This window comes from Ambystoma mexicanum, chromosome 2q (genome assembly GCF_040938575.1).
Source record: "Ambystoma mexicanum isolate Mex_15411 chromosome 2q, UKY_AmexF1_1, whole genome shotgun sequence".
NCBI lineage: Eukaryota > Metazoa > Chordata > Amphibia > Caudata > Ambystomatidae > Ambystoma > Ambystoma mexicanum.
The window spans coordinates 944,435,338-944,462,426 of record NC_090924.1 but is presented as its reverse complement, the minus strand read 5'-3'; the positions used below and the strand labels follow the sequence as shown (position 1 = coordinate 944,462,426).

Below are 27,089 nucleotides of genomic sequence, written 5' to 3'. Positions count from 1 at the left end.
TCTTTAGGCCGCAGGTCTCACAAGGCCTAAACAATGATTTCTTTGGGCCCACAGAGGACAAGAGCAAACACAAGGTGATCCTAACAGTTTGGAGACGGTTGAAATCTGAAGGAAAGCCACGGGCGGGGTTATTTATACCAGACGTCCTATTGGTGTAGCCTAAAGCACCCAAAAAGACGTCGATAGGACACTAAAGTGTCGAAGTTTTCCATAGGAAAACGCTAGGTTAAAATTACCAAGGTTTCCCAGCCTGACGACGGCAAATATTCGCAGCATGTGAATCCATGAAAGATCCAATGCTGGAGAAGCAAGAATCCCCCCATTGGTCTAGGAGCTAGTTCTCTTTCCAGCCTTTATCCTGTATTAGGCTTGAATAGGGTTTAGATCCAATATGCATTTCCTGAATAAATATAACAATTTCTGGAGCGTGCTGGCATACATGGATGTCGGCCCCAGCTCATATCTGATAACCGCTATTGGAACGTTTTGGGGCAATCTCACATCTTCCTCCAAAAGAACGCTTCCAGGGAACTCCAAATTCTCCATGGGGTAAACTTACAGGCTTCTGCACAGTAGGTCAAACACGCCACTACCTTTGTTTTATAGAAGGCCAGGACCAGTAAAATGGAGAATCTACAATACTTCCTCGATCAATTGACATAGGGCTGTTAGGGTTTTAACTTTTGTCCTTAGGTCTTGCTGGCACGTCTGCCCAACTGGAATTTATGTGTATACCAAGGTAAACTACGGAGGTGACTTGGGATAGGATCAGATTCCCCAAGTACCATTTAAACATTTTCTTCCGTTTATCCTTTCTACTAGAGAACACTAAAATGGTTGTTTGAGTTATTTCCAGGCCATTTTTTTGCATGCATTTTTGCAAATCTGTTAATGCTCTCTGAAGGCCTATGGGAGAAGGACTACGTCATCCGCATATAGAATGCATGGTATTTTTTGGCCATTGATCTGCAGAGGGAAAGTGCTGCTCCGATTTTCACCTGCTTTTAGATCTGCGAAGAAGAAGATGAATAGGGTGGGAGCCAGAGGGCATCCCCGTTTTAGTCCTTGGTAGGTGGAGATTTCTTTTGTAAGGGTTCCTTGATCGGTCAATTTAAATTTGGACTCTGGTGGCGGAGTATAGGACCTTCATGGTTCCCAGTATCTCATTTGGACAATTTGCGGCCTCCATTTTTTTCAACAATAAGTTCCTATCCACCGTGTCAAATGCTTTTCTCAGATCTATAAATGCAAGATATATTTCTGATTGCGTTGTTAATTGTTAGGAAAGATTTCCATTTATGTGTAATTTTCCCTCGAGTTGTGTACCCCACCCCCCAACTTTTTGCTGCTGTTAAACACCATACTCTGACTTTGCCAATGGAGGATAGCCTTCAGCTGCACTCCCCTGGGTTTTTTCCGGTCACTTTATTATGGGGAAACTGACATGCCCTTAAAACACAGTCAGTACTGGGAGACCGTTTCCCCTAGTCCTTTCCAATGTTGCAAATTTTCTGCAACATATTACAAGTGCACCACTACAGTACAGTGAGCTTGGGTCTTCCATTTCCAAAGGGCCCTTTTTAAAAAAAAACATTTTTAAGAGAAGTGCAGATATCCCTCGGACAGGGCTGGTGGCAGCTTATCTTTTTATGTATTTTTAACCCTTTCTTGCCATGCAAACCGCGTTTACTGCGTTTGGCACAGAAAGGTGGCCTGGCTCCAAAATGGCCAGGACACAAGGTTCTTTGTCGTGTCCTTTGGCCATCTTGCTTCTTCACCTTCCCCAGGTCGAGCCATCCCGGGTCAGTCCTTATTTGGGCATGCATTTGCTCGCAAAGCGCTAAGCTTTCGCAGGCTTCTGCATGCCATGTTTTGTTTGTTTATTAAATTTATATAGCGCTCCAGACCCTGGAGTAAAAGGGCGCTTAGGACAGGTTACAGGCACAATGTATATAGCATTTGCAGTAAAACATTTGTAAGGTTATGTACAGTATATACAGTTTTGTGGCCCGCTGGGTCAAGCTTAAGGTTGGGTTTTAATCAGCAACCAATGACAAGCTTCCTGAATAATTGGAAAGATTTGGCCAATTTAATGTTCAAAGGCAGGGTGTTCCAAAGTTGAGAGGCAAGGACCGTAAATCTTGAGCCGCCCGCTCTTTTAGCAGTGAATCTGGGCACGGTGAGGCATAGATTGTTGGAGGATCTAGTGATTCTGGTGTCTGGTTTCATGGTGAATTTGTTGGTGAGGTAGGGAGGGGCTAGGTGGTTGAGGGCTTTGTAGGTAAGGCAGAGCGTTTTTAAGTCAATTCTTTGTTGAATGGATAGCCATTTGCATGAAATTCCGATGGCGGATATATGCTCGCGTCTAGGAATGTTTAGTGCTGCTCGTAGCACATTATTTTGGAGAACCTGAAGTTTGTTAATTATAGATTGGTTGGCACCTAGGTAGAGGCTGTTGCAATAGTCTAGTTTAGATTGTATGAGAGCCCAAGCCAACGTGAGGCAGCTATTGGTGGATAAGAAAGGTCTACAGGCTCTAATTAGTTTCCCTGTATAGGCGGTAGCTGAGGCGGTTGTGTTAACTTGTTTGGTGAGGTTGGTATTAGTGTTGAGATGAAAGCCAAGGGTTTTCACGTTTTTAGCAATGGGGATGGTGTTACCGTCGATGATGATGTTGGAGTAGTCAGGGCTCAGTTTTTGTAAATTATTGGGAGATCCGACAATGAGAAGTTCAGTCTTCTCATCATTCAGGCAAAGGCCATGTGTGGCCATCCATGCCTGAATGATGGAGAAGATTTTGTTGATCCTGGTGACATCAGCGCTGTAGTTGCCCGAGATGGTGAGGAGTATCTGGGTGCCATCCACGTAATTGGTGTAGGTGACACCCAGAAGGTCCAGTTTGTCAAAGAGAGGCTTTGTAAAGATGTTATAAAGGGTGGGGGAGACACAGGAGCCTTGCGGGACACCACAGGTGATGGGGATGGGGTCTGCTGCTGCCACGGAAGAAAAGACCCTCATGGTTCTGTTGGCGAGGAAGGATTGTATCCACGTGACAGCAGAGGAGGAGGAAAAGGAGAAATGGGCAGCGGAAGAGAGGTGGTTACAGAGTATTTTATGGTCGACCAGGTCGAAAGCTGCTGAGAGGTCTAGAAGGAGTAAGATGGCAGCCTTACCTTTGTCTTTAATGTCATCAATCTGACTTTTGAGGTCAACAAGGGCAGTTTCTGTTTCATGTTGAGGTCGAAAGCCAGACTGACGCAATCATAGCAGATGGTTAGTCTCTAAGTAGTCCTGAATTTGCAAGTAGGCAACTCTATCAAGGATTTTTAGCAGGAAAGGAACCGTGGTGATAGGCCTGTAATTAGTAGGAATGGCTGGGTCTAGACATTGTTTTTTTTAGAAGAGGGAGAACCCATGATTGTTTCAGATTGTTGGGTACTGAGTTAGTGGAGAATGAGAGGTTTATAAGCTTGGAGATGAAAGGGGATAGGTCTCTTGCTGCATCCTTGATGATTTGAGCAGGGCAGCTGTCCCCTTTGCAATTTGACGGTTTGAGGGATGTTATGATTTTTTGGACTTCTGGTATGGTTACCTTTTTGAATGTGAAGCCAGAGGTGGTATTGGTGGTAGTAGGTGTGCTAGGGGTGGAGGAGTTGCTGTTGGAGAGTTGCAGTCTTTTGACCTCAATTTTAGTTTGTAGGCCAGTAATTTTATTAGCAAGGGCATCTTGGATGCTCGTGCACCAAGGTTTGTCTTTCACAGTCGTGTCCATCGGTGGGTTAGGGTTTTCTAACTCCTTCAGGATGGTGAAGGGAATAGTTTCTTACCTGTAACTCCATTTCTCCAGCATTGGTATCTTTCATGGATTCACATGCTTAGAATATTCCCTGTCGTCAGACTGGGACCCCTCGGTACACATATATAGCCTTTTCCTATAGGAAAACTTCCAACACTTTTGTGTCCCATCTACGTCCTTTTAGGACCCGCCTACGCATGCTCCATAGGCCGTCCCAGTATAAGAGGCCCGCCCCCGCGGCTCCCCTTCAGATTTCGGCCCCTCCAAAGTAGGAAGGGTTAAACTTATCAATCAAATACATTGCATTCCGGGGAGGCTGGCGGGCGCATGTGAATCCATGAAAGATACCAATGCTGGAGAAATGGAGTTACAGGTAAGAAACTATTCCCTTCTCCAGCATTGGATCTTTCATGGATTCACATGCTTAGAATAGATTGTATAGCAGTAACACCTGAAACGGCGGTGAGAATGTAATGTAATATACCCTCACCACAATACACAATGCATATGTACAGTAGGAATAAGTTAAGTCATATAACCTTACCCACATAAAGTATACTGTCATCAAAAGGTAGAAAACAGATTCTCCACAGCGTGGAGCTTACCTTACTGAAACAGATGGCGCAGGACAGCTCTTCCCATCTGCACCTCGTCCGCATGCTGCCTGGCAAGGCAGTAGTGGCGGGTAAACGTGTGGGGCACTGACCATGCCGCAGCCTGGCATATGTCCGTCAGCGGAATTCCTGCCCATAATGCTGCTGAGGAGGACGTTGATCTTGTAGAATGGGCTCTAGGATGTCCTTGCAGTGGCCTTCCGGCCTTGGAGTGACAAAACGCAATCGTCGATGAGACCCATCGAGCCAATCCCTGTTTTGAGATTGCTTTTCCTCTCGTCGACGGACCATATGCGATGAACAGTTGTCGAGTAGACCCGAGTTCCTGTGTACGATGTAGGTAAAATTTCAGAGCCCTCTTAACGTCCAAGGTATGAAGAGCTTTTTCTGCTGTCGATGAAGGGGTCGCGAAGAAAGTAGGGAGAACAATGGACGAGTGTTTGTGATACACTGTCGGAACGAACATCGGATTAGTTGCCAGGACCACTTTGTCCTTAAAGAATCTTAAGTATGGCGGGTCTACGACCAGCGCTTGCAGTTCCGAGATTCTCCTAGCTGATGTGATAGCAATCAAGAATGCCAACTTCCACGATATGAATTTTATGTCGGACGTGGCTATAGGCTCAAAAGGCGGTTTCATTAAGCCTGCCAACACTGTGTTGAGACTCCAAGTTGGAGGGAAACGTTTTTTCCGGGGGAAAAGTTCGAAATAAACCCAGTGAAGTCCGTCGCTAAATAGAGGAGGAGACTGTCTGTTCCGCATGAACCTCGAGATGGCCGCCAGGTGCACCTTTATCGATGTGAAGGATAAACCCCTCTCCGCCAAGAGAAGCAGGTAAGGTAGAACTTGTTCCGGCGTCACCAACAACGGTTGTAGGCCTTGTTGTTCGACACCATTCGCAGAACCTCCACCACTTATAGGTGTAAAATTTGTTTGTAGAAAGGGCTCGAGCCGCCTGCAGAATTTTTTGACAATCCTCCGAAACGTCTAAAGCACCGAACTCCGAAAAGTCAGGAGCCAGGCTGTAAGGTTGAGACTGTCCGGGTCGTGATGCCACACCGTGCCTTTGTCCCGGGATAGTAGATTCGGGACTCTCGGAAACGCGATAGGATGTTCCAGCGACAGGTGAAGCAGGTCGGAGAACCAAGATTGCCGCGGCCAGTATGGTGCCACTAGAATTACCCGGCAATTGTATCTGCGTATCCACTGTATTGTCCTCCATATGAGGGGGGAACGGGGGAAAAGCATAAAGAAACATGTCCGTCCATGGGAAGGAGAATGCCTCCCCCATGGAACCCTCTTGAGGCCATCTGCTTGCGAATTGCTCGCATTTCTTGTTGTCTTTGGTCGCGAAGGCGTCCAGAGGGGGGTGACCCCATTTCTCAAACACTTTCATCAGTTGAACTGTGTCCATTTCCCATTCGTGTATCTGGGCCATGCTTCTGCTGAGGGAGTCTGCTTGCGAGTTCCTCACTCCCGGGAGGTGGTGAGCCACGATGGAAATTTCGTGCTTTAATGCCCAATGCCATGTTTTCTGGGCCTCTATGGAAAGAGTTCTTGATCGCGTCCCTCCTTGTTTCCTCAGATAAAACATGGCCGTTGTATTGTCGGTCAGTACTCGTACTCGCGATCTCTTGATGTGTGGTAGGAATGCTTTCAAGGCCCATCGTACTGCTTTGAGCTCCAACACGTTTATGTGTAGGAGTGACTCCGTTGGAGACCAGCGACCTTGCGTTTGGAGAGCACCCATGTGAGCTCCCCATCCAGTTAGGGACGCATTCGTGACTATGGTTCGCTGAAGCTCCGGTTCTTGTAGGGGTACACCGTTGTTCAGATTGTGGAAACTCTGCCACCACTGAAGGGTCCAAAGCAGCTTGTCGTCGTCGATGGTTATCTTGTCTGGCCACGATCCTTGGGCCTGCGTCCATCGGTCCGCGAGGAATTCCTGGACTGGCCTCATGAATAGCCAACAGTTTGCCACCAGATGGATGCAGGATGCCATGGCCCCTAGGACCGAAACTTATTTTCTCACTGAGAGCCTGGTGTTTTGACGTAGTCGGCTCGCCAGCTGATTGAGTTTTGAGGTTCTGTCGAGAGAAGGCTTCACTAGCCCTAACTGGGTCTCGAACTGTGCCCCCAGGAATATCAGCGTTCTCGATGGCCGCAGAGAGGATTTTTCGAAGTTTATGGCGAATCCCAGCTGTTGTAGAAGCTGCATGGTGGCTTGTAAACTTGTGTTGGTCGAGGCTGGGGAGGATCCCCTTACCAGCCAGTCGTCGAGGTATGGGTATACATGGTGGCCTTGCTTCCTTAGCCAGGCCGCAACTGGAGCCAGGCCGCAACTGGAGCCAGGCATTTCGTGAACGTTCTGGGGGAGGTCTTGAGCCCAAAGGGAAGAACCGTGAACTGGTAGTGAGTCCGCCCTATTACAAATCTCAGGAATTTCCTGTGTTTCCGACACATTGGAATATGGAAGTACGCGTCCTGTAAATCCAGGGACGCTAGAAAATCCCCTTCTTGAACGGCGCGGATCACTTCCTGCAGAGTGAGCATTTTGAATTTTAGGCTCTTTAAAGACTTGTTGAAATCGCGTAAGTCTAAAATGGGACGCCATTTGCCGTTCAGCTTTTTTACGACGAAGTATCTTGAGTAGACTCCTTGACCTCTCTGTGATGTTGGAACTAATTCTATCACGCCCTTTGCTAACATGAGTGTTACCTCTTGTTGCAGTATCCTCAGATGGGAATGAGCGGTGAACGCAGGTGGAATGTGCGGAGGGCTGTGTTTGAATTGTAGAGAGTGTCCGTTTCTTATAGTGTCCAGCACCCATTGATCCGTCGTTATTCGTTCCCATTCGTCGACATATGCTGACACTCTTCCCCCCAGAACGGTGTGTTGTATGTCACTGCTGGTCTTTATATTGCTGGTCTCTCGACGATGACGGATAGGATGGTCTTTTTCTGGACGTCTGGAAGTTACGGCGTCGGTTTGCCGTTTGGGAGGCACGCCTGTATCCCTGGGAGGGGTAAGCCGACCTGCCAAAGGATCTGTCTCCAGACGCAGAGAATCTGGAATTACCTGAAGCCCCTCTAAAGAGACTAAAAGACTTGTAGCTTCGGCCACTCTGGAGGGCACCCAATGAACGTGAGGTGTCCGTGTCCTCTTTCATTCCCTTTAGGGCTTCGTCCACCTTCTCACCGAATAGAAGGTCTCCCTCAAACGGCATGTCTAATACTTTGTATTGTACCTCCGGCCTGAAGTAGGTACACTTAAGCCATGACTGTCGTAATACGACCCCATTATTGACTTGCTTGAAGCCTGACTCAGCGAGGTCCACCGCGATGTTTATTGCTGATTTGAGGCTTCCTCACCCTCTCGGACAAGTAACATCGCTGCCTTCCTATGCTCTTCCGGAAGATGATCAAGCAACGGAGCTAGCCTGTGCCACATCTCTCTGTCGTATCTGGCTACAATCGCCAGAGAGTTTGCGGCCTTTACTGTGGTTGCTCCCACGGATAGCACTTTTTTGCCAAAGGCATCCTGGCGCCTCGCTTAGTTTTCCGCTGGAGTTGTGCACTTATGCTGGGCCTTCGCCTTCCTTGCTGCTGCCGCCGACACCACAGAGTCTGGCGTTGGTTGGGAGGATAAACACTTGGGGGTAGACTCTGGAGCCTTAAACTTTTTCTCGAGGCGTCCTTTCACTGCCGGCTCTGAAAAAGGGTGACGCATTGTCTGCAACCCCCCCTTCCACACGTGGTCTAGTATTGGTATTGAGAACACAGACCTCCTTCTCTTACCCATGTGGTCGAAAAAAAACCAGGCCTTTTTCTGTTCTTCCTGGGACAAACCAAATTCTTTACACGCCTTCTCCATCATAGAATGAAATGATGCAATGTTGTCCGGAGGGGACGGGTGAGCTGGGCTTCTAGGGGTTTCCAACTCCACCTCCGACTCCCAGGTTGGATCCCTGGAGGGGGGATGATGAGATATCCGACATGGCTCCCCTGTCAGACTCCGAATCTGGCAGCTCACCTTCCTCTTGTGCCGGTGCTGAGATTAGCGTGCGTAGGTGCGTCGGTGGACGGGCCCGGCTCGTCGACGGGTGACTGTGGCAGGTTTGCCTGAGGTAGTCTCTGGTCCAACGACTGTAGCAAGGACTGAAGCGTGGACAGAATTTCCAACGACAAAACAGATTGAGGATTGAGAAGTGGGGCAGATCCCGGTATACCGGATCCCCTCGTCGACGACTTGTCAGCCACTCGTAGCCCTAGGTCTGCTGGGCCAGCTATTCTCTCGCTCTCGTCCTCCGAGGACAGCGACACCGCCTGTTCTTGCAGTAAAGTATCCGGGGGGATCGGATCAAAAACCTCAGGCCTCCAGGCCTCCTGTAGAACTCCCGTCGACGAGGCCATCGTCGTCGCCGCTGTCGGTGGGACGGTGGATGCCACCGGCATTAGTGGCAGGGTGGAGGCCGATGACTGGACCGCCGTCGACGACGGTGACTTAGCAGGTGGTTTAGGCGGTCCCGCCTTTTCCCCACTTGGCCTGCTTTTACTCGACTTTCGACTCGTGGTCGATCTATGATGATCGCCCGAGGAGGATTTCGGCCTTTCCTTTTTATGCTTTTTTGATGAAGATGATTTTTTTGACGAGGAGTCTCTAGTTGAGGGACTCCCAGATTACTCTTTTTCCGTCGGTCGAGATTTCTTCGCCGGTGGTTCCGACGAGGTAGCGCGGCGTGATGTTTTTTCGCCGATTGTGTGGAGCCTACCTCCGAAGGGGGTATGCCCCCGCTCCATCATTCAGCCACGCCATCAGCCGTCGACTCCGGTCTTTGAGGGTTTTTTGAGAAAACCCTTTGCATATATCGCAGTTATCAGCCGAATGATGAGGGTGGAGGCAATATATACAATCCATATGTCCATCCCCCTCATAAACCTTTTTCAAGCCGCACGTCGCGCATGGACGGAACAGCGCTTTCCCTGACATGGAGGACATTTTCTCTAACTCCAACTCCAGGTATACAACCTTGTACAAAATAGTAAGACAACGCGAGGAGATCCCACTACTTTGGAGACGGTTGAAATCTGAAGGGGAGCCGCGGGGGCGGCCTCTTATACTGGGACAGCATGCGTAGGCGGGTCCTAAAAGGACGTAGATAGGACACAAAAGTGTCAGAAGTTTTCCTATAGGAAAAGGCTATATGTGTGTACCGAGGGGTCCCAGTCTGACGACGGGGAATATTCTAAGCATGTGAATCCATGAAAGATCCAATGCTGGAGAAGAGTTCTTTAGCACTAGAACCTGCATTATTTATTCTGACATTGTAGGCTTCCTTCTTAGTGTGGATTATCTCCTTTTTGTAGGGGGAGGAGATATTCGTGAGATTAGTTTTGTTTTCAGCTGAAGATGTAATTTTCCATAAGTTTTCCAGCTTGGCTTTCTCTTTTCTAAGTAATTTGAGTTCAGGTGTATACTAAGAGTTCAGATGAGCTCTAGGTTTACCTTTACGTAGTTTTAGTGGGGCAACAGTGTCAATGGCTTTGGTCATGGCGTCGTTGTAGGTGTTTAATAGTAAGTTGAGGTCAGCGGTGGCAGGGAGCGTATTTAGAATAGGGAGAACCAGTGGTGTAAGGGATTCCGCGGTAATGTTACGCTTGTTCCTGGTCAGGCAGGCTGGTGCGGGGGGGACACCGTTTGTAGTCCTGGTTGTTAATGCTAATGTCAAATGATAGGAGGAGATGGTCAGTCCATACGAGAGGTTGGGGGGCTTTGCAGGTGATCATGCAATTGTGGGCAGCGAGCCAGTCAATGGTTCTGCCTTTTTGATGGGTAGTGCCCCGCCCCAGGATGTGGGCTGGACTGTCTAGTTGCAATCCACATCCTGGGTGCCAGAGTCTAGTGTGCTGTGAATGACTGGAAGCACCGTGGTCCGTGATTGGTCCACGTCTGGTGTGCCTGTATGTGAGCAGATCTCCTATTGGGTCCTCTTCATTTTGGCGTGAGAGATTCTGGATAAGAGAAGGCTCCAAACACCCATACCAGGTTGATCACTTGAATTCTAATCGAACCTGGGACAGGATCCAAGTATCCTGAAACTATGAAGCCGAGGAACCGCCGGTGACCCGCTGGAAGGTTTGGCACCCGAGCCCGCTGTTGTCCCGCTGGACCCCTCTGCATCTGATCAAACTTGAAGGTCTGCAAAGATGCTTCGACCCATTAGAATAGTGTGACCAACTATTCTCGGCACCTTCATTAATCCCTGCAAGTAAGCCTTCTCTGAAGTGTCCCTGGGCCAACCAGTGGGCTGACCAGCTGACGCAGGACCTATGCTCCGACACTGACGCCGTTTCGAGAAGACCCTTGAAGCCTGGTACATTGCAAGCTCTGTGTTCAGGCACTCTCAACCCGAATTTCGTACACTTTGCATACCCAGGTCTGGAGTAACGGGAGAGCGCCCAACCCGGAGTACCTGCGGTTACTGTGTCACCCAGCCGTGGTGACAAACTTTGCAGGTGCCTTGAAACTGTGCCCCGCTTTGCCCTGAACCCTGCTCCAGTCAAAATGGCCTGATCCATCCACCAGGAGCAGAGAAATCACCACAGTCCCGTTTGGGAATCAACGCTGTAACTTTGCTGCCGAAAGACGCAGAGCCACACAATTGGCGCATTTGAACCGGCAACCAAAGTGGACTCGACTGCCGAAGTTTGGTCCTGAGCGCGCCAGGGGTCGGTGAGTATTTGAGACCCTTACCGGTGGCCCCTAGCGCATCTACCCCTTTTTATGCACAAGTGTCCCCTGAACGCCACTCTCATTTCCACAGGTAGCCCTGTGCTACTCATCCATTCCCAACTCCTGGAACCTGTTCTTCCCTCTAGGGGAGAACCTACACGAATAGTGGAAACTTATTCTTCATTGCCTTACCCATCTTCCTGAGCTGCTACAGCCCCTGCAAGAGACCCTGTTTTCGCCCTTCTGCACTATTGCGTGTACCAGCATTTCCAAGTACATAGAGCGCTAGGCTCCACTCTTCGTATGGACTGGACTGCTTCTCAGTTAGGGTTTATTTAATGAAGAACTGCCTAAAGACTATTTGCACTGCTGGTTTCATTCCCTTCTAGGTTGTGGACCCATTCTGTGCTGTTTCCCCCCTTTAGCCCACTTGGTATTGTATATATGTATTGTAGCAGAGTTGTGTTGGTTTAAATTGAGAATTGCTGTGTGTTGAAACTCAAAGGCCTTGAATAAATGTACAATATATATATATATATATATATATATATATATATATATATATATATATATATATATACACCTGACTGGGAGTGATGTGTAAGTGTTCTTTACTGTGTGCGCTCATTTTGGGCTTTCAGTCACCCTCACCCCTCCTGAGACCTAGTCTTAACCGCTGCCAATACTACCTTGATTGGTCTGGCTTGTCCAGAAGGTTACCCTGTTTCATGAACCTAGGCTGGCCTTCTGAACCTCTGCCGTAGTGTTAAGATGGATTTCTGAACTCTGACCTGGTGGACAGAGCCTTTTAGGTAATGTATCAAACAGATTTAGTTCTGTCCCTACTCCCGGGACGAATCAAGATTGTTGTGGGTTAATCCACTGGAGACTTCAATCCACTTCCTCAAAGGTTTTAGCAGCAAGGCCGCAAAAGGTTTCCCCAAAATGCCCAGAAGGGCAATAGGCTGATAGTTGGAAGGATCTGTCCTATCACCCCTTTTGAAGATGGGAACCACGATAGCTTTTCTCCATGAATCAGTTATGGTGCCTGACCTCACGACCAGAGCAAAGAGATCAAAGATGAATGGTATCCAAGCCGCTCTGTGGTTCTTTATCATGGAGCCAGGTGCATGTGATGCATTCAGTTTCTTCATCAGGATCTCTAATCAGGGCTCTGTGGGATTAGTCCAAGGACAGTTCACCTCATTCGTGGGTTCCAGGAGGAAGTGGGCTTCCATCCCGTAATGATATTCATAGAAGTTGCTGCAAGTCTCCTCAGTCACCACGTTAATTAATGTAGATCAGTTAGAGGTAGTTTGATTGTTTAACCATTTCCAGATCTGCTTAGTATCCTTCTTCATTAGGGCCTTAAGCATGGCTTCTGTATCTTTTTGAATAAGCGTTGCTTTATACCCACGCAGCCAATTTCTGTATCTTGATCTTCTCTGTAAAGCAATATTTCGTTTCCAGTTTCTTTATTATTTTCAGCTCGGTTTAGCAGCGTTTTCTCCGGTCTGATTTTTCCGTCACCAACATGGTTATGAGGCTGAAGGAATATTCCTCCTACTTTAGCTGGTCTGGAGAATTCTAGCAGCAAGGGAATATCATTTAGATAAGCTCTTTGTTCCCATTGTCTCTCAAACCCTTTCAGTAGAGTATAGCTGCCCTGGGATTGCAGTTTTAGGTGAGTTTTTGAGTTGGTAGCTTCCACCCTCGGGTGCCATCACTCATCTGTTTTGCCATTTTTTTGCCCCCAAAGCATCTTCAGAAGAGCATGGTCACTAGTTTGTTTTGGTGTGATACCCATTAACTGTACATCTCCCAGTATATTCGACGAAACAAATATATAGTCTAGGATCGAGGAATTGGTTTCATTCAACCAAGTCGCCTTTGGTGGTTGATCTCCATTCATTTGGCCATCAAGGATGTGGAGGTCTTTGGAATTCATTATCCTGAGCCATGTTGCAGCACGGTGCATGCGTCCAGTCATATACACCTCATCTTCATTGATTATGCCACTTTTCATCAGTGCATGGAATGTTCAGGTCCCCTCCTAGTATTAGCTATCTATCCTTGTGTGTTCTGGTGAAAAGGTTGATGGCTTCAATTATCACATGTGTCAAGGTGGCCGTTTTTATCATCAAGGGATTCCAATAGACTATTATAACTAGACCCGAGGTGGGTCGCTTGGTCGCATCATCTTTTATTGTCACATGTATCATCTGCAGGAAGGGGTTTGATTTATACACTTTGAATACGTTCATGCCAGTGCCATTCTTAATTAAGGTTAATAGGCTGGCTGAGGGTCTACCCTTTTCTCGGTCCTAGGCTGGATTTAGGCGAGAGGAGTAGCCATCTAAGTTAGGGGGAAATCTCAGTGTCGTCTTTTGGAGGCACATTAGATCTATATTTCCCCTGCAGATGTCATTTTGTCCATTAATGGGTGTCTATGTCCCCTGGTGTTCCAACAGCCAAACGTCCAGGTCTTGTTTTGTTGTTAATAAGAAAGCCTCTGTAGGGCAATGTTATTTCCATGTTTTGTTGCTATCTGCCTATCATTATAGGCTTTGCTTTCTATTTGTCTTACTTGAGTTTCCTTTGATCTTAAAGGATACCTTCAGCAATCCTTTTGGGTTAGCTTGATGGCATTGTGTTGAGCCTTCATCATATCCTGTGTGGGATGTTTGCAGTCTTCCATCTTGTCAGCTCCAGGTTTTCCTAGTGCAGTAAATTTAGTCAGCATGTTTGCTAGTGACCCATAGGTTGGGCAGGCAGAAGACTGCTGGAGAAACCAGTTTTTTCATCGTCGAGCCAGTCAGATAATTCAAAACCCACTGGCAGTAGTAGATGTGCTATATCAAAAAGGGATGCTTTTCATCTACAGCCACAGAGGAGGCATTAGCCACATCCTCATCAGTGTAGGTTGAAAGGTCCAATAACCCCACATCCTCATCTAATAGGCTATTTGCCATTTGATATCTGGTAGAGGCTTGAGTATTCTGCTTTTGCACGGATTCCTTGCCTTCCTCCATTATCATTTGATTTTCAAAATTTCTTACGCGCCCCAAACAGACTTCACCGCTTTCGGGCGCAGATGAAACTACAGGAGACCCGTTTAGCCAGAGCACATCAACATTTTACCTCCTGAACGTAGATCTCTTGTTGGATGATAGCAGCACAGCCTGGCAGTAAGGTACTCCAGTTCAAGTCCATTGATGCATCTATACATCAGGCAGGCCACTTTAAATTTAATTCGGTCATCCACTTTCAAACAATGTAGAGCTCTACAAAGGGCCGAAAGTGGAGGCCATCTTAGGTTCCTTACTAACTGCGCCGGTGAGGTTGCGATATATCTTACAAAACATTTCCCTGCGCTGAATTTTCTTTTTTTGGTAGGGGGGGGGGGATTTTGGTTTTTATTCTGCTCTGTGCAGTTATGACTTTTCCTCATTGGGTGGGTTAGTTTTCCTAAAGATCAAAAAGAGCTTTGTTCCCAATGAGAATGGCTGTGTTTCCAATGGGAAGGGCAAGCCTTGGATATTATTTGCTTTTGTTTTTGTAATGGTAGACCAGATTTCCTTGAACCCTTCCATGTGTTCTTGTGTTGCGGGTTCCATTTGTTTCCACTTGTCTTCCAAAGTGTCACTATTTCAAGTGCATTCGGGCCCCAAGTCCAAGGATTCTTCTGGCGTCTCCCTGATGTTATTCTTTAGGTTTATATTTTCGCCACCCTCTCTTCATTCATGTTTGGCAAAGGGAGTCGTTTGGACGGCTGGTCCTGTAAAGTTCCAGTTGAGGTTTATTGGAAGAGACTCCTCTTTTCCACTGCGTCATTTCCATCAATGATCTTAAGACCAAATTTGTATCAAGCTGTTTTGCTTCCAGAGTCCCCTGCATAATTCTTTGAATTCGTCTTGCCGCAGCAGCCCCTTGATCCACCCTTGTCTGGAGGGGGATAATGAAAGCCTTGATGTCGATTACTTGCGAGTAAACCATAGCAAGAAGAGTGGCTTGGTCTTTGAAGCTCTCTTGCATGGCCTTCATACAATTTTAAGAACGCGCGAGAGATTCTCAGCGCGGACACAACCATATTTTCAATGTTAATGTATGTGGCTTTTAGTGGCTGAGAGTGGGACTGATGATTTCTTGGAGAAAATAGTGAGTGGTCCAAGGTTGTGGAGGAAGGAAGCAATCTAATCCTTCCCATCTCTATAGAGTCTGTATTGGTCTAAACTTTAGGGTTGTGGATGACAACTGAGCCTTTCCTCAAAGGTCCTTATTAGACGAGTTTGTGCAAATGTCTTTTCACCCTCGCCAAGGTTTCTTTCTTGTGAAAGACTAGGTCTACTCACCTGTTCTTTGACTTTCCTGAAAGGGGTTTTCATTCCCTCCTTCCTCTTTTGATTGAAAAGGGTCCTTACCCAGTAGCACTTTAATATATGCCATGTCTTCCGAAAGAGACGAATTCGGTTTTAACTCTCTTCCTTGCAGCGGCCCTAGCGCAGAGTCTTCTTTCAGTTGTGGATAAGTGGAGAGGTTGGCCCCAAGAGACTGGGTTGAATCTTTCATTTTGGTCAAGGGAATGATCAGAGTATGTTCATTAGCTTTGGGCTTTTTCAGAGTATGTATCTCAATGGTCTCCGTTTTTCTTTTATCTCAAGCATTTGTGTTGATCCAGTCCAAGGTGGACATTCTCTCCTTTTCTGTTTTGGTTGGTATCATAAATTTTTCGATCCATCCTTTATTAGATTTAAGACATTTTTCTAGGCTCAGGAAAGAGGCTGAGGAGAAGGGTGATGTTTTTCTTTTAATTACTTCTCGCTAGCCTTCCACATTCAGTGCCTTCTGTTTTATCCTCTTTCCGCGTTTGTGCATCTTGGAAATCTTTTATATCTGAATAAGGGGGATATGGGGGGGGGGGAGCTTGTGGGCGTGTGCCATCTGGTGCATGTTTGTCGCTATCAGCATAGGGATTTGCTATGCACTTTTTAAAAGGTATGTTTCCCATGGCAGCCTGTTGTGTCCCACTACCTCACAACCAGACATACTCTGCCGTGCCCTAATGGCATAAATGGCAACTAAGTTCCCTGTTGTCGCCTCGTTGAAGCCCACGGGAGGCATCTGGGAAATGTCTGAGCGTTATATACCCAATCAGTCTCTCAGAGCTGGCCACACCTTCAGTGGTTTACGGGTAGAGGCTCTCTAAACAGTATTGAACAGATGAATGTTTCACTTTCTGGTAAGTTTACTGTGCAATCCGGAATCAGCGGTTAAATGAAGTTCTTCCCACCTTCCTCATTGCCCTCAAGGAACACACAAAACACTCAGTCTCACTCTGCAACGCTCCACATCAAGTGTTTCAGGAGGGAAGGCTGCCAGCAGCAGACTGTAGCAGGGTCCCAAACATACAAAACTGTAGGATGTTCTGACCCACTAGGCTCTGCCCTGCAACATCACTGTGTGCTGCTTTCATCAAAAACAGAATGGCCGCTGAAAAGCCCTATGCGCTGTAAACATCTCTGAGAAGTGCACAGGGAAACTGGAAAAATAGGCTGCCAAATCTATTTTGCCTATGTCAGTTGTAGAACAGGAGAACACACTGCCAAAACCTGTCATTGAGCTGCTCAGAGAGTGAAATGGAACTACCAGAAAAGGCAGTGCTGCATTGCCAGGAAAACCCAGAAGTGCTCTAAAATCCGTTTTTCCTTGGCCATTGAAATTGCAAAATAATTGTTTCCAAACACCAGAAAAGATCCAAAATCCTGGTTGGGTGTTAACCATCACCTTATTTAAGAAATCCCCATAAGCACAATGTCAGGAGAAGCACATTTCATCACAAGAAAATCCACATTCAAAAAGGTGCTTGCCTGGGAAAATATGTCAGATATGGGCGCAGTACCGCCGCCTGCCTGTGTCAAAGTGGTCATTTACTTATACTGGCAGTTTAAAATTGTGTCTTAAAATTAAATTGTGGAAAAGAGACTTGCCATCAAAAGCAATATAGGTTGCTACTATGCAATCTCTATGTTTTAAAAATACTGGAATTAAGAGATCGGTGTGTATATTTGTTGAAAATGTAAAGTTTATTTAGAAAAGACAATTTTTTTTAAAGTGAACTGATGCCAGCCACACAGGACTTCAAACACATTCCACAGTTTGTTCCAACAAAGGGTGCCTTCCTTTTGTTCTCTGCCCAAGAACTATCATTTAGATGCCAATGAAAGGAGGAGGGGATTTTGCTCTGCTTCTCTGGGAGAGAGACAATAGGCTTCCTGGACTGAAAGGGAATGCAAATTCCGGTGTCAACAGAAACTAACTGCCAGCAGGAAGAGACCAGGAGTGCTCTGGAACCAGCCAAACCTTGGGGGCGGGACCAGACAGATGTGTATTATAAACCCCAAGGAACTATCTTTTTGAAAAATAACTGCAAAATTTGGAAAAATCTGTAAATTATGGGTTGTTAACATGAAAATTCTGCTCAGAGTTTGAAACTACTCTGAACTCTGTGCGATGTTCAGAGACAGGACTACCGGAATTTTGATGTTGTAGCAAATGCTAGAAATGTGAAACTTCACAGGATTATGCCCAGATGTCATACGCATATTATTTGTAGAAAAATGTGAACCGATCCGACACAGGGTAACCAACCAAAAGCGTGAAAAACTGTCAAGTTTGATCCAAAGCTCTCACTAAGATGGGACTCGGATGGATACTTTATCTACTAAATCTATGGCGTGAATATGTATTGCTAGCAAGTTGGTGATATTGTAAATATGATTAATGTGAAAAATAGATATATTGTACAGAAACAAAGGGGAGGTACTCCCTGGATTGTAAAATACTGCATCATCATGAAACCATGTGTTCCTTCTCAAATCAGAAGAGAGGACAGACCTTAACCAATAGGATTCCTAGAGGGTGTGCTTAGTATAATTCAGCCTACCCACCCCTTTGAGAAATACATAAATAGGGACAGTTTAGGACCTAGAGACACACAGATTCACCAATCAACTGACTTATTGGCGAAGCGCTCTGCATGAGAAACCCAGGTCCAAGACTCCAGAACTTTGAAAGCAAAGAGGCCCAATTCCAAAGCTGAACCCTTCTCAGCTTGGCCTTCAAAATCCTGAAACATGATTTTAACCCCAAACTTCCAAGGGGAACTCCACAAAAAGAACAGCCGGGTGTGCTGTTTCTGCTTGCTTGCCAAGAACTCTTGCTAGAACCCAGAGATCCAAACCAGTAGAGCAGAGCGGTAACCAGATATCTGCAACCCACAACCAACACGTCAGATCCAGTCCAGAGGCCGTGCAGTGTCCAGAGTGCCGTGGTGAGTGCAGAATCCGGGTGCCCTGAATCCTGGCCGGTGGGCTAGCAGAATTCCAGTCCAGAACCCTTTGACCAGATCCTAACGGGCCTACTCCAAACCATAGTTAAGAGTATCTACAGCATATTGTCCATAGCCAGTATCTTATCCTTGAGTAATCCTATCTGTTGGGGGAGAATTCTCTGTTTAGGCTGAATTTCCTAACCTAGTGATTCCCCCAACAGCTTTGCTGGATTTTTTGGAGTTTGTTTTTTTCCATCCTGCCAAGAGTGAGACTCTTTTTCTCCCACTCTTGGACATGAATGTGTGTAATTCCTTTGGATGCCAATGTGTTCTATGGGCTATGGGGTCTTTTACTCCATAGGGTCTCATATGTTTTTCTATGTGTGTTACACCGCACCCTACGTGCCGCAACACTGGGGCGTCCTAGCGGACCTCCACCATAGACTCCATACCCGGGGACTGACTACTGTCTCCCTGGGCATGTAAAGTCACCATTGGCTTTACTAGACCTAAATTTACTGACAGAACTAGTACAAACCATCTTATTGTGGACGTACTAGTAGGGGTAATTCGATTACTCCTGGATCTGTTACTCGAGGGGGCATTGTCCCGTCCCCCCTCGTCGAGTTTTGGCTGGTGGCAGTGGAAACTACTTGTTATGTCCGAAACCGAACATAACCCTATGGGATTCGTCCCATTGTTGGAGATTAATACTTTTTCTCGTTAATCTCTAACGTACCACCGGTCTACTTATCTTAAATAAGTTTATCGGATGGTATTTTCTGCCAGAACTCGGTTTTTAAAATGGCGTCTGTGTTCGTCTGTGACTCCTAAACCAAAGGTTGAGCCCTTTGTTCCACTTTTGGCGGGCCTCTGTACAGAGACCCTCCAAAGTGGTGCCATTCTGTCTGGGTTACCACAGGGATGTGGGAGGGGGTTTAGGCACCCTGGACCGAGTTGCCTTGCCAACTCCGGTCGCACTCTGGAGTGATTGGCCCAAGTGGTGAGCCTTCCCGCTCACCACTTAGCATGTGTTGATTGACAGCTAGGCTGAATGAATGGGGGTTTTCTGCATAAAAGCAGAGCTTTTGGGAATGGATCTTCAGAAGTCGCCACAGGACCTAAGAATCCGATGAGGGTAACGCTGAGCCGACCTGCACGACGACACCTCTGGTGGAGCCCTGCAGAACCGACTCACCACTTCCTGACGACAGAGGAGATCTCCCTGCCGGAGAGTCTCTTCCCCTGACTGGTGGGAACAACCAGTCCCCTTTGCTTTTTATTCGCCTCAGGACGCAGTGGTCGAATTGCCCGTGCAGAGCACCTCGGCAACCGGATAGCCACTACCCCTGTACCGCAACCAAAAGGTGGTGCCTTGTGACGGAGCAGTCCGCGGCTGGTCTCTTCCCTGGTGGTGCACCAGACTTCACTTTTCTTCGACGATGAGATCATCTCTACTCTTGGCAAAGACCAGACGTGCATCCACCACCAGGAACAACTGCCCCCGCCGGAGCTGCCCTCCACAACAAGGTACTGTGTCCGCCTGGCTTCCCTTTCGATCGGTTCGAGTGAGGTGTCTTAATCCTCTCCTTTCCGTTGGGTCGCCTCCAAGCTTTTCTCATTTATTGTTCTGAACTGGTTCAATCTGCCGATAACAATTTGCTACAAAGACTTGAAAGGCCTCTCCGCTAGAGACTTATTGGGACATATTGCCTTGCCCCTCTCCGAGTGGGCCTGGCCTCTGAACTTTACGCTCTATTGTGATTCCTGCCTTCCTGCCTTGCATTTTTACCCGTGAAGTATTGAACTGAGTTGATTTCGTAACCTGCCTATCTTTTTCCCTCCTGTCCTAACTAATATTAGAATGCCATCTAGGTTGAGGTATAACACCTCTGTCTGAAAATAAGTGATACCGGTAGAACCTAGACTTGTCCAAATATTGCTAGGGGGATTGATCGTTTTCTTCTTCGTAGAGTAATTGTGTTTGATTTGTTTGCCGTGAAAGTGCCATTGTGTTTTTGATAGATGTTTCGTTATAAATAAATACCTTAATATCTTTACACTAAGCCTCGTTGCGTGTTTGCTTGTCTTGCTGTGAAGAATTGCCCTATTTTGTATACTCCACATACTGCTCAACTCTTCTTGAGGGAAGTCTGACTGCTCAGCCACAGCTACCAAGTGAATCTGTGTGGTACAGACTGCTACCAAGTGGGTTCACTGCCAAACACCTGTAGACCTAAATCGTTTGCAGTGGTCCCAGAGGGAACTGCACAGGTTTCCGTCTAACACTATCCAACCCAGAACTGCATTGTAGAATCTTTTCTTTTTCCTGAATCTTTCCCTCATCCATATAGTCCTTTGATAATAGTAGTGATAATATCTTTGCGCTAATATATTTGCTGAAGACAGACAAGTGTCTCGGCGGGCAAAAGTCAGAACAGAGGCACCGCTGTTCTGGTGGCTGTCCAGTTAGGTATCTTGTATCTTCATAGCCTCCCTAGTGTAAAGAAATCCTTGTTTGTAATTCAAAAGCGCACCTTCCATTTGAAAATCTTGACTCTTTCTGAAAAAAAACGACCTCTACTAAAACCTTCATAACTTCTGATCGTGCATACTAGAAACAAAATTTAAGTGTCAAATTGAAGCGAACATCCTCAGCTTTTATAGTTGTGCCGGAATCGCTTTTCTCGCGTGCTGAAAAGTTTGCCACAAATTTGCGTTTGGCTCAATTTCATCACGTGTAAAACAGCTATTCTTTGCAATTGAACTCAGAATTCAGTTTTCAATCTGCTAGTTATTCAATCATCAGTGCTAGTGTTTCCCTGAAACTATACAAGGCGGCTCACACTAGTTTTGAATCCAATTTAGAGAATTAAATTCATTTTTCAGGGTTTCCCCCCCCATTTATTCAAAACCACATTCAAAAGCATTTGACCTGTTTTGAAATCATTCCTGTTTCTCTCTATGCTTGCTGGGGGGAATTGGGACTGAAACTGTATTTGAGTGTTTATTCCTGAAACTGGTTTTCTCTCCTTCCATCTCTTTATACTGCCTATTGGGGGCAATTGAGTAGTGTGCAGGGGGAAAGAGTGACATTGCATTTGACTGAACCCAAACAAAATTTTATTCTGTGCTGCATGATTTTCCTTATCCATACTCCTTCTGATTCAAAGAGATTGTTGATCGTCACATCACCCATTGGTGATTATTGTATACATATTAAATAGTGTTTATATATATATATATATATATATATTGTTCAAATTCATAAAATAAATCTTTTAACTTTGCAAAACAACCTGCTTCTTGGTTCAGTGAGACCGGGGGGGAGGGGCGGATTCAAAGAGAGGAGCGTGATATAAGGGTACATGATTCAGAAATAAAAGAATTTATAGACACAAATATATAATTAAGGGTTCCAGCTGTGCATCACACGCTAGGCATTGACTTGGGTGGAGTGCCGGGTTGAAATCACTTACAAGATACTCCGTCTCACTCCATTATTCGTCGTCTGCAACATTCCACACAACCTCTGCAAGGGGAACACCATGGTGCAATCCTATTGTACACAATCCATTTAGTGCCAACTTAAACCAAAATAGTGTGACATAACTTGCAAGTACTTGTAATAACGTCTTGCATGTTGTGCGACATAATTGGCACTCGGAGCGTAATGAAAGAGCAATCCCAAACCATAAAGAGCACTAGAGGATCCCACCCCACCAATGAGTAATACCCGAGAGTAAAGTTTTATTTTCTTTAGGTTTAAGCAATTGCTGACAAGCAGCACATTTATAATTGGAACAGAAAGACTGGATTTTTTAATAGAAACAGATTATTAGCAGTTCAAAAACTAAACGGCACAATGAGAAGGCCTAGTAAAGAAGCTTGTACATCCACCGGCCTCCACTCTCACAAGCAGCTCAATAACTGACATTCCTGCAACACACAGGGCATTCACACCACAACATTCCACAGCTGACATTCCATCAGGCATTCCATCAAGCAAGCATTCATACAGGCCCAAGGGAAGCACAAGGCATAACGTAGTGCCAATAAACAGAACGACTCCTTCACAGCTCTTTGAAGCAGGGGAAAAGCAGTATGAGGGGCTATTTAAAAACTCAATATGATAAGTGCTTCACCAGCTGAGGTTATCTTTCATACACATTGAGGGCTTTTCACTCTACAGCCCAAGCCCTCCCACCCAAGCCTTCCATCTTACCATGGCTTTATTTTCTTTGATGTTCATGGCTCTTTTCAGCAGTGCACTGGAGTTTTCCTTCTCTGTCTCGGTCTCATTTTCAGACTCGGACTCAGACTCATCAGTATTTTGTTTCACCCTCTTAGCAGGTTTTACAACAGCGAGAGGTTTTCGCTTTCTGTTGCCTCGCAAATGAAGCTCATCACTCATTGGCTCAGACTTTAACGTAATGTTATCAGATTTCTTCGATGGAAACTGGAATGCCACACGAAGACCAAACCTTTTCCTTTTTGGTGAACTCCCAGTCGTGTCCTTCCGACAACCAGAATATTTCTGTTCCTTACACACTTTGTTGCCAACATGGCATTTCTGGATCTAAACAAAGAAAATTCACACAACAGTTTGTTTTACTGAAAATTGGCTTAAGACAAAAGCATTGGTAAATGCATACCTGAGAAGAAGTTATATTTATTTTAAAATGTTTACTATAATGCACCTTTTGTCCAATAACTACGTAAAGTAGTTAATGAGCACGGATCTAGAACTTGTGCAATGGAACACTTCAATAATCCTTTAAAAAATGTTGTACACAATGGGAAGAAATGGACAAAAGAGAAACCCAAAGTAAATTAAATCTCATCAGCCAAGCAGGCATGTGTCGTCTAAAAGAAATTATTTTGTGTCTTACAATTTCTAATCAGATTTCGAGTTTCGGCTTTAAGGCCGCGCTATAAGCTGAAACTAGAGTATAGATAGTGAGAAACTAGGGATTGGTAGATACAAAACTTGTAGGTGTGGTTTAGTTTTTTGCCCACCCATTGACTGCCCATGGCCATTCTAATCCCTATGGCCATTCCCACCCAGTTCCTGCCCAAAGCACTTCCTCATCAGAAATCTTTGAACTCCCTTCAAGCCTTACCAAACTTTGTACTTAGTGCCCACCAGTCTTTTTCAAAGCAGTCTTCTAGGAGTTAATGACTTAACTGGAGCTGAAAACATGCTACTGGTGTTAATACAAAAATCTTAACCAGGCCTGCCTTCAATTTATAAGCACTATGTATATCCTTTACTGAAGTCCTGTTAAAAACAAGCATTGGCAAAGCCAAGGGCTTTGGTTTCCTACAAGTATTAAGCGTTTACCAGGCACTGTCATACATTCCCAGAAACTCAACATTTGGCAGCTGCTATTGTCGAAGGTCAGTTAATAGCAATATGGCAGTGCATGGCAAATGTCGCTCCCAGGCCTGCACAAAAGCCCAAACTGTTGGCATTGCCAAAGCTCGTTTACCTTTAGCCCCCAAATTTCCTGCTCCAAATTACTGGTAAGAGTATAAGCACTGCTGCTAAAAGTCACACACCTGGGCTCATTAAACACTTATTTAGATGAATGATTCAACTCAGTACAACACAACAATAGTAAATGTATTTGCATATAGGTTATTTTCTGTTGTACATAAACATTATGGTGATGTGGTATTTTGCCGTTTATCCTTACCTACCCCTAGCCCTCAAAAATCCAGTTATTCTACACCGGCAACAGTAACTTCCCTACATCTATTGGATTCTAGTGATTTGTACCACAAACGAGATAGATGTATGCGAAGATGAAACCTATGAGCTATTTCTATAGCTACTAACTTTTCTGACCCTTTGGATGCAACAGCATGAACTTGCAAAAATACATTTGCCGAGGAGGCTCAGAACTGGAGGTGCAAATCCATCCAATTGTTCTAAAGATATAAAGTGTGAGATAAGGTGTGCCTTTTTATTTTTGTATTTCTTTCCCCATTGGGAAAATGCAGTTTTTAGACAGGTGCACATCCTAAACAACTTGACGGGTATTCGCCAAATGTATTTACAAAGTGACAGGAGATTCAGGAACACATTCCTTTGTTGGTTTGATGGAAATCAAAGAAAATAATAATTAAAAAAAATGTACTAAAAATTTAACATACCTCCCATAATGCATTTCTGAAGAAAAGAAAAAAGGAAAAAAGATTGATGCGAGAAAAAACTTGGAAACGTGCTTAAAATAGTATATATTAGTGAAGGACTGGAATATATGGAGGCTTGAGCGATTTTCAACATAGCAATGTGACATCTCTTATTAGGAGCACGAGAAAAAGCATTAAATGCGAAATTATAGTAAAGGGAGACCTTAGCACATGGATGATGAATAGGTTAATTGCATATTAAAAATATTCCCGTTTGGAAAATAAATGAGGGATGGTTTATAAATTAAAATAAATTCCTTGCACAAGCCAAACACATTAAGATAACTGGTGCTGGGAAATCCGGCTATGACACTGAAAACGGATTCGAAATGACACGTATGCCACAGAGCATGTTATTAGTTATGGGTCATTGAAAATAGAGGCCACCCCCCCCCCAACCGTCTTTGAAGCAAAGTGGGAGAAACCAAGATACAGCCGACGGGCAGTGGCGAGTCCTGTGAGGCCACAGGGCCCGGCCCCTCGCAAACCGCGCATGCAGGAAAAGGCGGCACAAAAGCCAGAGCACAGTGGCTTCCAGAGCGGTGAAGCAGCTACACTGCAATTCAGACACCGGAGTGCCAGTGGCCATCCAGCCCTTGAACGGAGCCGGGAACGTGAGGAGAATCCCAGTCCTGGAAGGTGCAGACAACAACCTGCTGGGCGGCCCCATAGGACGACAAGAGCACCAGTCCGGGGTGAGTGTTTGAAGGGTCCCCACCTGCTGAAGGCCTAATAACAGGGGCCCCGGGAGTCTCCTAGGCCGGGGTGCCCCGATTGGAGGCAGGGACCTCTCCACTGAGGTCTGAAGCAGGGCTTGGAGGTGGGGGCCTACCCCGAATGCTGGGCAGTCTGCCCTCCCGTGGCTGTCCTGGACTCTCGCCTGGGTTTGGTGAGCTGGCCCTAAGAGCAGACAGAGCCCCCGCTATAGGGACAGAGGAGAGACCCACGAAGCCCTGCCAAGGTGGAGGAAGAACATGGGAATTCCCCCCCAGCATACATAGGAAGCAGGACCCCGAGGGGGTCCGTTGGGTGCCTCGGGAGAGCGGCTCAGGACTGGGTTGGGCCTCCCCCCCACCCAAAATCACAGACTGGAACACCCACCCAGCCCAAATCAGACTGATCGAATCTCATGCAGCATTCCGTTAGGCACTAAATACAAACCTCTTCATCTCACAGCCTCTCTTTCTTACCTGTTCGTACCTTTGCATTCTATTGTTCTCATACCATGTACTGTACCACGAAACGTAACCTATGCTGGTCTACGGACTCTTTGTAACTAAGCAATTGTTGTCCAACTGGGGCCGCTCACCGGTAACCCCGAAGTAAGCCTACTTTCAAATTCTTACAGCGCCTTGTTGCACAAGGGTTATAGTGCGCTTTACAAATACAAATTTAAAAAAAAAGACGTTTGTGAAAAGAAGGCAGGTGAGAGTGGCCAGCGCCAGGTTGGTCGCAGCCCACCTGGAAAGAGGGGGCGGCCAGGCAGAAGACACCAACACCACAGACTAGAAGGAGATCAGTTTGGGGCCGCAAAGCGTGAGCCCACCTGGAAAGAGGGGGCGGCCAGGCAGAAGACACCAACACCACAGACTAGAAGGAGATCAGTTTGGGGCCGCAAAGCGTGCACCTGCTCGCACCCCCGCCCCATCCAGCACATGAGCTGGAGAGCCTCGCTGCGAAGGCAGGTAGCACACCGGCGCGGGCCCTGCCCTTTCAGAGGCCAGCATGGAGGGCCACCCGGCGGCCACGAAGTCAGATGTTGCAGCCCTTATGGAAGAGATCAGGGGCATCAGATCAGCCCTTGACTAGAGACTAGACAAAATGGACCAAAGACTCCTCTCTGTGGAACACAAGATACAAGAGTTGGAAGCCAACATGACCTCAGTAGACACCTTGGAGCTCCAAACGGGAGTGAGGCTGGCAGAACCGATAGGGAACACCACAACAAACCTGCACTTCTTTGGCTTCCCATTAAAGGAGGGGGGAGACAGAGGGCGATCAGAAGGGTATTTCATGGTGGTGGCATGTACACTCTTTGGTGATGATGCCATGGATGACCTACCATTGACCGGGAACATAGAGCAGGAGGAGGCTCAAAAGGGCCGTGCTCGGTGCTGGCACGCTTCCACTATGAACAAGGATCTTGGAACGAGCCCAGAGGGATGGCCCAATCAACTATGGGGAAGCCCGGATGACCATCTTCCAGGACGCCTCTCACACTTACGAGAAGGATGTGTAGCCTGCTGACCAAGCAGCCGATGGAAAAAGGAGTGTGCTACCGCTGGGGATTCCCATTTTCTCTGAACTTTGAAATGGCCAGGAATACCGGTTGGCGATGGAGGACGATATACATAGAGCTTCAAATGAACTCATGGGGGAATCACGGCTCCGGGTGTCAGCCTCGGGAGAGACCGGTGG

General features: G+C 46.4%; 1 protein-coding gene across 2 annotated transcripts in view; it reads right to left on the bottom strand.

Moving 5' to 3' along the window:
• The window catches only part of CDCA7L (cell division cycle associated 7 like), a 185,969-nt gene that overhangs the window by 106,862 nt on the left and 52,018 nt on the right, over positions 1-27,089 (bottom strand). For both annotated transcript variants that reach the window (XM_069648251.1, XM_069648252.1), the window contains one exon: positions 22,699-23,052. In XM_069648251.1, coding sequence (XP_069504352.1) covers positions 22,699-23,052 — 354 coding nt within the window. The remainder of the gene's footprint in view (positions 1-22,698; positions 23,053-27,089) is intronic.